The 13612-nt window shown below is 43.5% G+C and overlaps 1 protein-coding gene across 1 annotated transcript in view; it reads right to left on the bottom strand.

The window, feature by feature from the left end:
• Window positions 1-11112, bottom strand: part of syne1a (spectrin repeat containing, nuclear envelope 1a) — a 115718-nt gene extending 104606 nt beyond the window's left edge. The window contains exon 1 of the mRNA XM_054762005.1: window positions 10915-11112. Within this exon, the coding sequence (XP_054617980.1) occupies window positions 10915-10981 (67 nt within the window). The 5' untranslated portion in view covers window positions 10982-11112. The remainder of the gene's footprint in view (window positions 1-10914) is intronic.
• Window positions 11113-13612: the final 2500 nt, after the last annotated feature.

Below are 13612 nucleotides of genomic sequence, written 5' to 3'. Positions count from 1 at the left end.
AGCGTTTGCAACTTTGTTGGCCACAGACTCATTGTGTTGAATTGGAAAGCAAGGGAAACACCCTCCCACTCCCGCTGGATGAGAGACATTCTCCATTTTCTTAAACCAGAGAAGATTAGGTTGTCACTAAATGGCTGTACCACAAAAGATGGGATACATGTGTGTTTAATTCATTTATTAGTTTGATTGATTGTCCTATTCAAATTATATATGTCTTAAAAATCAAACAAATGTTTAAAAAAAAAAAAGGATCAATAAAGTATCTGTCGAGTGCCGTTGTTTTTCTTGAGAAGAAGGCGGGAAGAGAAGAACAGTACCTCACACAGACCCAAAACCGTAGAAGTCCAGGATATTTTCTGTGTGTCACCTGTTTACATTTAAGCCATGAATGCTTTGGTGTTTTTTAAAGTGACTTCTTTTAGACTTGTCTGACCATGCTAATGTTAAAAAAAGGGCATCTGTGACAGAACTCGTTTTTACTTTTACATTTAACTTCAAACGAAGGTGTTTTATGGATTTTACGTCCCGATGCTCTTCATACGAATGACCCACTTGATTTTGCATGAGCGTTAAATTGTCACTTTACAATACTGCCTGTACCGTTAAGCAAGGTTTTACAATGGCCACAGTTTGACCCTGGAACAGATTATTTCTATTTGTATTACATCCAGGGCTGAAGCGATGCACGCATCTCACAATGCGATTTGATACATCACATTTAGCTCACAATGCGATATGCACATTGTGATATGTGGCACATGTGGCCGACGATACGATTCTAAACATTCCTGCAACATTTTAAAGGGACAGCGTGATTTTGGTGGCATCTTGGGAATGTTCCATTGACATCAATTGAATGAACTGAATTGCAAACATGCAAATGAAGTGGCCTGTTCTGAACAGGTTGTTAGACATTATTAGGCTTTTTTTCTTAGCTTGACACTGAACATATGAGGTAGCCAGTCTAGCCACAGGTAGGCAAAGGTGGTACCATGGCTTCAAGTGACAAGCATGGTCTGTTTTGGATCATGCCACAGCTTCTTCGTAGCCTCCGCTAGCATTACATTGGCGCTATTTCCCGAGTATTTTAGACTCGAACGACAAAAGTGTCTGCCTTCTTTTTGAAGCCAAGGTGTTACCACATATCTGCTTTTCAGCACTTCCGCCGTTGTCGCTCTTGTGATGACTGCGTGAAACGGAAGAGGAAGGCATCAGCGTTTTGGCAACAATGACAGTAGCGGCTACCTGACTTAATCGCTCTTCTAGCCTGAACACAGGTTGATTTGAAAGAGACTTCATATAACGATACTTGCGGCTAAACGATTGATACTTTCTTTAGAAACAAAATATGGATATACAGTACATATCACAAGATTGATCAAATCGCCTGGCCCTAATTACTTCCTATTGGTAGTAAATGAACAAATCAGAGGTTGACCAGGTCGACTGTAATAGAGTCCACCTATAGCTACTAAACTCAATACACTACTTCCCACTACTCCCATCACAAACACAAGGGCAGAAAAATCACTATTCCTTCCAGCGGTCTCTATCACAACCTCTGCCTGACCCATACAACCTCTTACTTATACGGTATTCCGCCTTCGAGGCCCTCCTTTGACACACACACACACACACACACACACACACACACACACACACACACACACACACACTGGTAGTGTGATGCAATATCAAAGCACAAAAGCTCTACTTTGAAATCTCACATTCAAGAGGCTGGGAAGCAATATTACCACACTGAACGCAGTGGATTTCAAATCAGCCTCAAAGATGAAAGACCCATTCATCATTTTGTGCGATTTCCCTCTTTTGTTCTTTTAGGGTGACCCCCTATCCCGCCGTCCACACACATGCAAAGGGTTTTAATTATAAAAGTCATCCATAACCAATGGCAGCTGTCTTCTGTTATCTATCTGCTGATAATCACACAATATGACACTTCTGCCTGGCCGTGAACAGCCTTGAAACAGGCGACCCTGGCCTATTCATGCAGGTCCACTCTGCTTTTTTACCTTTCTCCCTATTTTATATGACATATCTTATGTGTTGGTGCTCATTAGTGAGCGCACAATGCCTTTACTTGCATGGCAAGAACTAAAATAGACTCAAAATGAGCCCAAAAACAGTGAGCCGAGATAATGACAGAGGCTACACTAGCTAATAAGCACATGCTGTTTCTGTTTAAAGCAGCCACGCTAAAAGAGATGTAATGTGATTACTTCTGCAGTGGCGCACAGAGGAGTTGTGGAGCTATCCGAGGTGCTGAAGCAAAAAAAAAAGCGGTTCATTTATTTGGACTGATAACAAAGCCCAGACCGGAAAGGAAGAATCAATTAAAGGAAGTCTCTTAAAATGCTATTTTGAAATTTAGAGAGAATTGTTCCAGTTAGCAGGAATGTAGCCTCCCTGAAGGCTTGAATGGATGAGGGGAAAAAAACAACCTCGGGACAAAATTAAATCGAGATGATGAGCAGAGATGGGACTTGTTAGGCGTCACCATGGGAGTACGGAGGGAAGAATGTGAGCAGGCGTGGACAAACACTGGAATAAACCAACAGAGCCCTTCAGGCTGCAGCCCTCTGGAGTGCTCTGCTGTTTTTCATGAGATAGAAGAAGCGGGGCTACTGAACCTCAGCTGCTTCCTGAACGAAGAGCCCGGAAGCCCGGTGAGGTTGAAGAGGTTCACCGTGGGTCAGCGCAGCAACAGTACTTCTGCACAGCTGCGAGGTTTGGTGAGGACAAGAGGAACAACCTCGTTTCAGCTACTAAAGGAAAAGAACTGCTATGTGCTCACATTGTTCTCCTTTTAGCCACAGGATATTTGGATGTGAATTCTTAGCAGCTTAGTTAATCTTATCAGACGGGTGTGGGGGCACAGCACCACCTTGAGGAGAGGTAACGCTTCTGTTTGGAAGCCTGTGTTTAAAAAGACAAAAATAGCATCTCTCCAATTTGTACTAAGTTGCTTGCCGAAGAGTTTGTGGCAAGGAAAACGTAGCTCTCTTTGACCACCCTGCCATTTATTAACAGTTATATTGCACAAAACAGCAGCAGCAGAACCAACTTAACATACTGTAATAATAGAAAATAAGACATCTTAAACATAAATAAGGCATCACATAGACTCACACACTAGCACTGACAGGATACCTGGTGGCTATTGTCTCATTAAGGTAACGTTCCTGACACCTCATGGCCGGTGTAGTAGAATACTACTGCAATGGCACAGTGAACACTCACACAGGAGCTGCTGTCGGCCACAACTCACGCCAGGCACAGGCACTCTCCACACTGCTAACCACGCAAAATGGTTACGATGGTTGCACTCAGCAACTCGACAGTAGCTAGCTGACGTCACACACTTCACTTCCCAGGCCCCGCCTCTTAACGGTGCACACAACGTCACAGATATTACAGTACATAAAACATCTAAATTCCTAATACTTATTTAGCCATTTTTATGATTGAAAATGCTTCATTTGGGCCAAGAATACATACAATTTGCTTGTATACACGTGTTTTGACTTAGAATTGGCTGTATTCAACTACAAAAGGGTGATCATTTATGAATTCATTAATCTGTGGAAAACTGCGATCGAGGGAGGCAGTGATGTTCGAACCGCGATGTAGCGAGGGACGACCGCACTGCAATCTTGTGGTTCCCTGCAACCCTACAAGTTTTTCAAAAGCACTAATTTGTGACCGGCGGTCACAGTCATGGACATGGGGGGGTCGTTACAATCAATGGTTTGGAGGTTTGTTTGGCTTTGACGTAGGTCTGCACTGGACTTAATGACAAGTTTGTCTTGCAATGCATAAAACAATGCTGAAAAGATCTGGGCGATACGTTGTGGTCATCTGCAACCATGAAACTGGCTGAAAGATAACGTGCGTGCATGTGGATAGTTGCAGTCAGAATCACAGTGGCTCACTAAAAGAGAAAAAAGCATCACAAAAAAGCAACACAAGAGCCTTTTTCTGTGGTGCTAATGCATCTTTCCCCGTAGTGCAACATTAATGGAATGTCCCCGTTAAAGCTATCATGCACTAAATGGGTGTCTTTGTTGTTGTTATCCACTATACAAAGTAATTACACAGATTGTGGCACTCTCCACCCTCCTCTCGTGGCGTCTTTATGCCTGCCTCTAGATTTTAGCTCTTCTCTTTCAACTCTACAATGCCTCATTTAAAGAAAAAAAAAAAAAAGCAAGCACTTCCTGCCGGAGCTCTTAAAGCCCCACTCTCAAAAACACCCATTTCACCCCCTTCATTTATGGGCCAACGTGGAAGTGTGCAAGAAGCGGAAATCCAAATGCCGACCCATTAGCATGGCTAATTACTTTTCAGTAATAATCACACGCACATTAAAGAGGGAGCTGGGGGGGATGGGGGACACAAGTCAAAGTGATTATCCAAACAAGCACCGGGATTCCCTTTTCAGGAGCAGATGTGCTGAGGAGTCGCTGACAAAAAGTGTCCTAATGTTCATGAAAAGCAGGGCAACAATGGCGTCGTTTAAACAGCTTTCAGCACCTGCAGCACACACACAGAATGACACTCTTACCTCTAATAGTTAACATTTTACTGTAAAAACACCATCGTTTGAGTCCACGGACACGCAAACAACTGAAACAAATCACGAGGAGTCAGCACTGAGGGAATCACTGACACTCAAGTCAGCTTTCAAAAAATATATAAGAACCTCTCTGTGAATGCGCTGATGGGGTGTGTGACCGTTCTGTGCTCATGTGTGTGTGCAGAGTGGGTCAGACGGTCTAAGCTCTTTATCCGGGTTCAGCGAGCGGACCACCACACATTACAGGCACCACTAAGTAAGTGAAAGGACGGCGTCAGCAGCGCTAACTCAATAACTGCGTCCGCTGCGGTAAATTCGGTTAGCATGAAAGAATACAATCCAAGGATTTACGCCGCAACTTTGCCTCGCTTTTGCATGCATTCTCCGGTTGGCGTACGATATGGTGCGCGTCTTGTCACGTTATTATCGCACTGCGTCAGTCCATCTGTATACTTCCATCTGTATTTTTATCGAAATTTTGCTGGCCTCCATACATTGTCATGTGCATGCGTGTCGTCCCTCTAAGACTAAGAATGAGTCCTTCCCACAAAGTCAGGAATGTGGGAAGCGAGACCTTATCAGGTCAGCTGACCCCTCAGAGGTCACCTCTATTTAAAAAGTGTTCAATAGGGTGCCCAGAGGCCAAAATTTCCACCTTCCAATCACACAATGACGGTGAAAAAAAAGGGGGTACTACATGGAGGTGTCTGGGCGGGATAGATAAGAGCAAGGCAAAGTATGAGGGAGAGAAGCTGAATGTGGGTCACATGCCGGGGTGTCCGGATGCTATCTGTGAGCACATTGTGCTGCACGTCCATCAAAACGATCTGATGCCCCCATCTGACGGACAGCACCAGAGATAGCAGGACAGAGATTCACAGGCGAAGTGTATCACTGCATCAGTGTGGCCCGGAGAGGTAATTTTCTACAGGTCGATGGCAAAACGTAGTTTGGAAAGACACTTTGACAGTCCCAAGTAGCGGTTTGGGACCAGATTCGGAATTCCCTCAGAAATTGCAGCTGAATGTGGAGAAATGTTGCCGACATCGCCAAAGAAAGGAGCGAATCGAGGAGGTGTGTTGTGTCATACATCGCAACATAAGACGAATTCATCTGCTCCAGGGTCAAACTGTCGCCTTCATAAAACATTCAATCAAGTGTTCAGGCGATGTTTCACGTATAGGCTCTCTGCAGGGTTCAGCAAATCCAATTTAAGACTTTTTAAGACCATAATGAATACAATTTAAAACCCATTTCACACCCATGCTGACAAACAAGTACAAAAGAGTCATAGCACACCAGCAGGCGCTGCTTGATAAAATCAGGTACTGCACAAGGTGTTATGGTTTTATTTACATGCTGAGACCGTGCAGTCACAGGTACATTCATGATATCATGTAATACTTTTAAGCATTACCCAAACACCCTTCCTGGGAGCATTGATTAGGCCACTACCGAAGGGGAACGCTACATATTGGGAACTGCCACCACTGCTGCAGTGTTTTTGTTTTTGAGTTTGGAAAAGTTAACTTGCTATGTGAAATCAACGCGCCCAGGAAGGAAGTTCCGGTAATGCTTAAAATGACAGAGATATTGCAGAACACTGCAAGTATTACACGTTATGACGAATGTGCCTGTTACTACATGGTTACAGCATCTTGTTGGAGGATTTTGGACATATTTTAATAGCGGGCGTAAGAGACATAAAAAGTCCAAATGATGAGATACAAACTGCACATGTGTGTGAGAGTCATGTGACGAAGGCTTCAGTGAAGACGGCGGCACGCGCGCAGTTTGTGTCTCAAAATTTTGACTTTTTATCTCAAAGCTTTAAATTTTTATCTCATAATTTTGACTTTGTATCTCATAATTATGACTTTCCTAACTCATAATTATGGCTTTTTATTATTATTATTAATTATGACTTACCACTGGGGTATTGTTTTTCTTTCAGTGGCGGAAACGAGCTTCCATATAAGCCTGCTAAAAACGTGGAATTGAATTATTTTTTTGGGTGGGGGTGCATCCAGAACACCCCCTGTAGTTAGTGAAGTGTAACTGACTTGTACCATATTGCAGGAAGCTGTAAACTTGGCTGCCGTGGCAACTCGACAAAAACAAAGCTTTCCATCAAGTTACTTTAAGGAAAAATTACAACAATTTATGCAATATTGACATTTTTGGGAGCGTGACCTTTGGAGGACCTCCTGATACCCTTTTCAGGTTGAAAGCATGGCGCCCTAAGTGAACCAATCCTGCGTATCAAACCTTCAATGGCTGCGGGGCTCGGTGAGATCACAATCTGAAACGTCAATGAGACACACTCCACAACGGGATCACACATGCTCCTCGTGGGCCCTTTAAGAGTCCGTTTTGGATGTCATGTGACCGCTTTTATGGAAGATGAGTAGACGCTAGCGACTCTGTACGGGTCATATCATAGCGCCACAGGTCCGAGGCGACATGGCTTTCGTTTTAATGTGCTCGCGACCTTCACAGGCTTCAGTTTAACCACTCGGCTAAACTGCACGCTCCCAGCGGAACAATCAAGGCCTACAAGATGCATCACAGCTATGTTGGTTGTCTGTTCCGCTGCCTGCGTTTGGCGGCGATGAATAGGCGGTGCTGGAAAAACCAAACAGGAAGCTGGCACAGCTCAAGGTGACCGTCTGCTTGGGCCTTCCTTGGCTGCGGCCGAAGCGTCGTGTCGCTCCTGGCAACCGGATGGCAACCTGGCTGTGGGCCAAACGGAGGGTCTGCGCCAGTTCCACCAGCAATCAGAAGCTTAAGTATTTGGCGAGGGGATGCTTTCTCTGTCCGCTGCCTCATTTTCTAGTTTTTTTTTTTACCTCCGCCAAGAAGGTTATGTTTTCTTTGGTGCCAGTATTACGCAAGTACTACTTCCTCAGCTCCAGTAGAACAGGATCAATGATCCTTTTACACTTTTGGTAACTATGAGTGCATAAGGAGCCATGCTTCCTAACTTAAATGGTGCTAATCTTGAGTTGGGACAAAACAATGTGTAACCATCCTTGATGATATTATGCCAGTGTTGCCTAAAATTCTACACCTGAACCGCTGAACCTGTGTTGCCTGTGCTATTATTTTTCTGGCAAATACACCACACGGTGGCGCTGTTATTAAACCCCAGGAGACGACAGACTGACTTGAAATTTCTCACACAATGTGCTTTACAAAACTTTAGGGTGCTTATCCAAATCATCGCAAAATTTGGTACACACCTTCATTGGATGGCCAAAATTTGTCTAAAATTTGAGCAAGATTGGTTGAAAAACATGGCAGCCCCCAGGCTAAACGTCTTTGCAGGGGCGTGGGCGAGACGAATTAGCAACAAATTGCTAAGTCATTGACCATTTGTCTAATTATTATAAAACTTTGAGAATACAGTGGTGCCTTGGCTATGAATCCGTTCCAGAAGGTCCGACTCAAACCGAAATGGACTCTAACCAAAGCAAGTCTTCCAAACTTGGGTTTGGATGACTATATGGGTGTTATTTCATGCCTAGTTAAATGTTAAAAACATCGTAAACAGGTTTTCTATGCCATAAGTATGAAAATGTTGTATTTATTAAGACTGAATCCTACTTCACGGAAATTCACTGATCGCGGTCGAGTCTGGAACCAATTAATCGCGATAAAGGAGGGAAAACTGTATGCTCTTCTCTGTTGCCCTTGCCCTTACCGCTCGCCTCCCCTCCCCTCCACATCTGTCTATCTGCCAGCACAGCAAACATCACTGGCAGGGGATTATTTAAAAAAAAAAAAAAATGGACAACACTGCAGAATTTCTTTAAACGCAGTCACTCTGCTTTGCACAACAAGCCGCCAAAGCCTGTGTTGACTAAGAAACCTCATTTGCTGATAGCTAAATTGGAAATGAACTAACTTTATCTGCCTGACGGGCAGGCATAAGTCGTTCACAGCCGGCGGGCGGGAATCGAACGCCTCTGCCACCCACTGGGGAGAAATTGAAAATAGGAGAAACAGTGCATCTCTTTTCTCATTAACAAAAGACCACAAAAAAAAACAAACAAACAAAAACAAGCAAATTCCTCAGCATATGGAGGAGTTCAGCCTGGGAGGTGTTCAAAGTGGCCTCACCATTCTCTGCCATATGGTGTCACTAATTGCTGTGTTTCAGTGCAGAGAGGTGCACCAAAAGAGACGGTTGATGGGAGAAAGAAAGGGTGGCCGTAGGGGGGTGGGTGGTTTGGGGGTCTCAAAACTGGGACACAAAAAGTTGTGATTGTTTTATGTTGCATAGCATGATTGCTGACAGCTTCCAAAACCAAGCTCAGCTCTTTTGATGCTATCTGCTGATACGTGCAACACCAGTTAGAACATTCTCCTGACTCCCGGATGTAAGCATGTCAATGTTATCTGTCTTAAAGGCTGTCAAATGACAAAAAATGAGACTTATGACTGTATGTTTTCCACAGGAGGACTCATAAATAAAACACCAGCACATTAACCCTGAAGAAAGACAACATTGGTTCTGTTTAATCCTGTCAAATGCAGCATGGAAACACCAAATAGCTGCCCTTGATGATACTGAAGACGAGGAGCACATGTTCACCGCCACGCTTGCTATTCATGTTCACATCTTTGATTCTCGTCTTGATTGATCACAGGTTTGATCAAATGATCAACTGATCTTACACGAGCACCTTGAACAAACACCTGCACCTGCCACACCTGCACAATGGCAGCAGATCCCCGTACAGATCTCGTGTGGGATATCGTTACGAGTGTCGGACATAATAACACAAAGACATAGCATTAAAATCATGAGACTTGACGTTAATTGAGTATCCGCAAGCCTTGGACATGTGTCCCCGGGCTAATTGGGTAATTATGTAAGGCATGTTGGGGAACAAGCCACACTCGCTGGAGGAAGAGCTGAATTATTTACAGTTTACGTCATTTCAAGACATAAACGAGGCTCCCGCAGGCTTGACAAACGATGGTGCCGCTTCAAAAAGAAAGATTATTTGAAGGCAGGAGGGGCTGTCACTCGTGCGACACATGTCCCCATAAATAATGCAACAGTTTCATTCGCACTCGACGTCTTAATCAAAAGTATCACGCCGGTCTTTGAACAGGAGAGGAAGCGCGAGCGTCTAAAATTAGAAGAGATCGATGTGTGATGCAGAGTGTGCGCCCACACACCCCCAAACAGCCACTTCTCAGCTCTGACAGACACACACACACACACACACACACACACACAACACACTGCCACCTCACAAGATCCACTTGGGGGCAGCCATATTGAAAACCACAGCCGCGTCTCCTGACTTATCTGTCAACTTTGTATGAGTCATTGAATGTCATTGAGATGTGTTGCCTCATGTTAACGCTACTAAATTGAAGTACAAGCACATGAATTCTATGAGGAACGAGATGTAGAAATGTACTGCATCTATGTACCATCTATGTAGCAGTAGTACAACACTCATGTATGTGATTTGAATGATCATCTTTGACACAAAGCATACATTGGAATCAACTAAACAAATGGCCTCACCAAAAGAAAAGAAACGTTTTAGAAAGGCCCAGCCAGAGGCCAGACCTAAATCTTAATGAAAATGTGAAATGTGTTTGTGGGAGGGTGGGGGGGGGTCCCACATGAGCAAATGTTACCAGGTCAAGATGTTTTATTTAGATATATACAGTGTATATCAAACATACACATATATATTGCACATGTTATAGCTCACTTTCTATGGTTATGACATTATTATTTATTTATTTTTATTTTTTTAAATTTTTGATCACATTTATTTAGTTTAAAATGGTAGTTTTGCAGTGCTATGCTCGATTTGTACATCCTTGATAACGTTGTGTAGGGTTTCACCTGAACACACTCCTTCCATAGTGCTTTTTGTGGCATTTCCTACCAAATTTATACGGGAACACGCTGCTATCCGATATATGACGGTCAAGTTTGTCCGCAAGAGCAAATCTGTGCATTAAGCGTGTGCATTCTGAATCGGTCTACATTTTTATCACCGTTTTCAATGACAAAATTCAAAAACTTCACCAAAGCTGAAGAATAGATATTCACTGTGGGGCAAAGCATAGCCGAACATCACCTAAAAACATTCACAGTCCTTGACAAGTACATGCTGGAACACTGCATGACAAAAATAGAACACATTCATGGAACAAACTGCCACTCTTTAGAAAGGAAAGCTGCATTTTTGGCATTTTGGTGTTTCTGCTGTGTCATGCCAATCCGCCAGGTCACCTCTAAACGCACTGCAAGTACAGATGAGTAAGCAATGAATGCCTACCTTGCAGCCTCTGCATCACATTGGCAATGTCATGAGCAGAGTCTCTGTAGTGGTGCGGTGATGCCATGCTGCTCGTCCTCCGGTCCACCGCGTTGTCTTAACCCAGCATCACTCTAACCAGGAGAATAGTCATGTTTTAGATGAGTCTCTTTAGTTCATCCTGTTGCAGAAACCGTCTCTCACTCAGAGTGGCTCCTCCTCCCCTGATGATGATGTAAGTGTAGATGTGCACTCACGTCTGCAGGCAGGACCGCTTCCTGGTCGGCATGTGCTGCCATCTGCTGTCCAACCAGAGACGATGTTGGTTCTCCTCCTCCATCAGGACCAATAGGGTGCCAGGTAACATTGCCTGCCTTTGGTTTTCCACTGTAAGAAATGACTCAATGATGCACTCAGTGAAATAATATAGTAGACACTGTAGGATTGTATTTACTTTTGTGCAATGTTTGTAATAATTATTACTATATTTTCAAAATATGACCTGTTATTACCTGCTTCAGTGCTTGGGAGAAATAATTTGGCTTGCCTGTAGGTTAGAGACCCTGGACTGGTCACCAGGGCACATGTAGACACACAACCATCCACACTCACATTCACACCTATGGACAATTTAGAGTCTCCAATGAAGCTAACATGCATGTTTTAGGAATGTGGGAGGAAACCGGAGTACCCGGAGAAAACCCACACACACACGGGGAGAACATGCAAACTCCACACAGAAGTGCCCAACGGAGATTCAATCTCCTGACTGTGTGGCCAGCATGCTAACCATTAATCCACCGTGCAGCCCCTCTTTCAACTCCAATTGTTCCCTTTAATGAAAAGGCTAGAATGCCTCATTTGTAGACTTTTATATAATAAGCTATGATAAGCATTTCAAAAGAGTTCAAAGATTCAGTGCAGATATAAAATGTATGCACTCACAAGATCTCGCAAGATTAAAACGTGACAAGATTTCTCGTTCAGAAAAAAATGTCTCGTGGGCACAAGCACGTTGGCGCGTTTGCTCCATAGAAAAATGGCACGAACGGAGTGTCATTCATACAGCCTCTTTGGTGGGTGGAGGCGGGGCCGCTAGCATACACACACAGTGCAGAAGAGTATAACATAATACAAATTAAATTAGTAGATCGCAGTATATTGACATGTATTTTTTCATTGTACTTTTCTTAAAAGTAAACTTAAAATCTTGTCTCACCTCATAGAAAGACATACTGTTCAAAATCAACTAAAATCCTGCTTCGAGTTAGCATACTAAGCAGACATTTTGTAGAAAAAAAGGTCAGATGTAATTTTCAAAAATTGTAAAGCAAAATTAAATGTAAAAAATGCGAATAAAAAAATACAAAGCCTTTAAAAAACAAAGTACGCAAATTATTCGGTCTATCAAATTTCACATTTTGGGCAAATAACAAAAAATGAATGACATATTTCAAAAGTCAAAAATTGCATCCTATTAGCTGTAAACGGTGTCAAATGTATGATGGCGTTCATTCAGTGTGTGCGTTTAGAAGCATTCCATATTTCAATGCAGAGAAAAAACATGTTTCGTGCTTGTGGCACTGAAATGTGATGTACAGTATTGGGGTGGGGCGGTACCTCTGCAGTGAGGCCAGGCCATCCGTTCCTATGCAGCATGGGCTCAGGGTGACCTCTACCATTGACAGCCCCTCAGGACCAAACAGATGCAGCCAAGGAGCGAAGATACGCTTCACTGCTGCAGAGGTAAAGCAGAAGGGGTCAACAAATGAAGGACTGTGGCACACCAACGTGAAACAGACGTGAGAGCCAAGCGTGCCTCTGCTGTCTTAATCTCCATGCTGCATAGTCAGCGTTCTGTGAAAAGCTTATTAGAAAGTTGTGTGATGAAATTGACTCGTTGCCAAAGAGAGCCCTCTCTGCTGACGCTGGCATGGAAACAGGAGTTCAGAATAGTCACAAAGAGATATCATCAAAAATAGGATTCCCCTGCTGATTTAGTCATTTTACTACGTTTTACCCACTGGAACACAAACTGGGTGTCATCAGCACCCTACAACACAGAGCTGATAATGTTCTCACCGGCCCACAGGCCGAACAGAATGAGCATTAGCACCTAAGGCATGCCCTCAAACCTGTGGTTACCCCAGCTGGTTATTTGAAAAAAGTCCATCTCGTTCCAGAAAGACGCAAAGCAAGGTGGATGAGGAAGAAGAGAGAAGCAGGCTCATTACCAGTTTTACTTTTACATGACTTTTTCTTTTAACAAGCACTGCATACCAGTATGCTTCAAACCTGGTAACACTTTGAGACAGAGGTTGGTACACTCCGAAGACAGGACACCACATGCCCATTAAAACAATCTGGTGTATGCTGTCCAGTGCAGTGACCGATGCACCCATTTTTACATTGGGGAAACCAAGCAGCCACTGAGCATGTCACAACACAGACGGACGGGCTAACTCTTCCGATCTACCTGCACCTCAAAGAGAAAGAGTACTCTTCTAAGAAAGAAATGTAGGCGTTCTGGACAGAGAAGACAGACCTTGGGGTGCTTCACTGGAAAAAGACTGAGAACCACTGGTTTAAAGGATGGCTGCACAGTAAACTACACATAATACAATGGACTATTACCCCATCTACTGGTAAAGATGAAAACAGACTATGTGAAAGTGGAAATTAGTAGAAAAACAAATGCTTGGGGCTGGTTTCTTATCAT

The sequence above is a fragment of the Dunckerocampus dactyliophorus genome, chromosome 19 (genome assembly GCF_027744805.1).
Source record: "Dunckerocampus dactyliophorus isolate RoL2022-P2 chromosome 19, RoL_Ddac_1.1, whole genome shotgun sequence".
Classification (NCBI taxonomy): Eukaryota; Metazoa; Chordata; class Actinopteri; order Syngnathiformes; family Syngnathidae; genus Dunckerocampus; species Dunckerocampus dactyliophorus.
The sequence above is the reverse complement of the archived record's forward strand: the minus strand, read 5'-3'. Positions and strand labels throughout refer to the sequence as shown.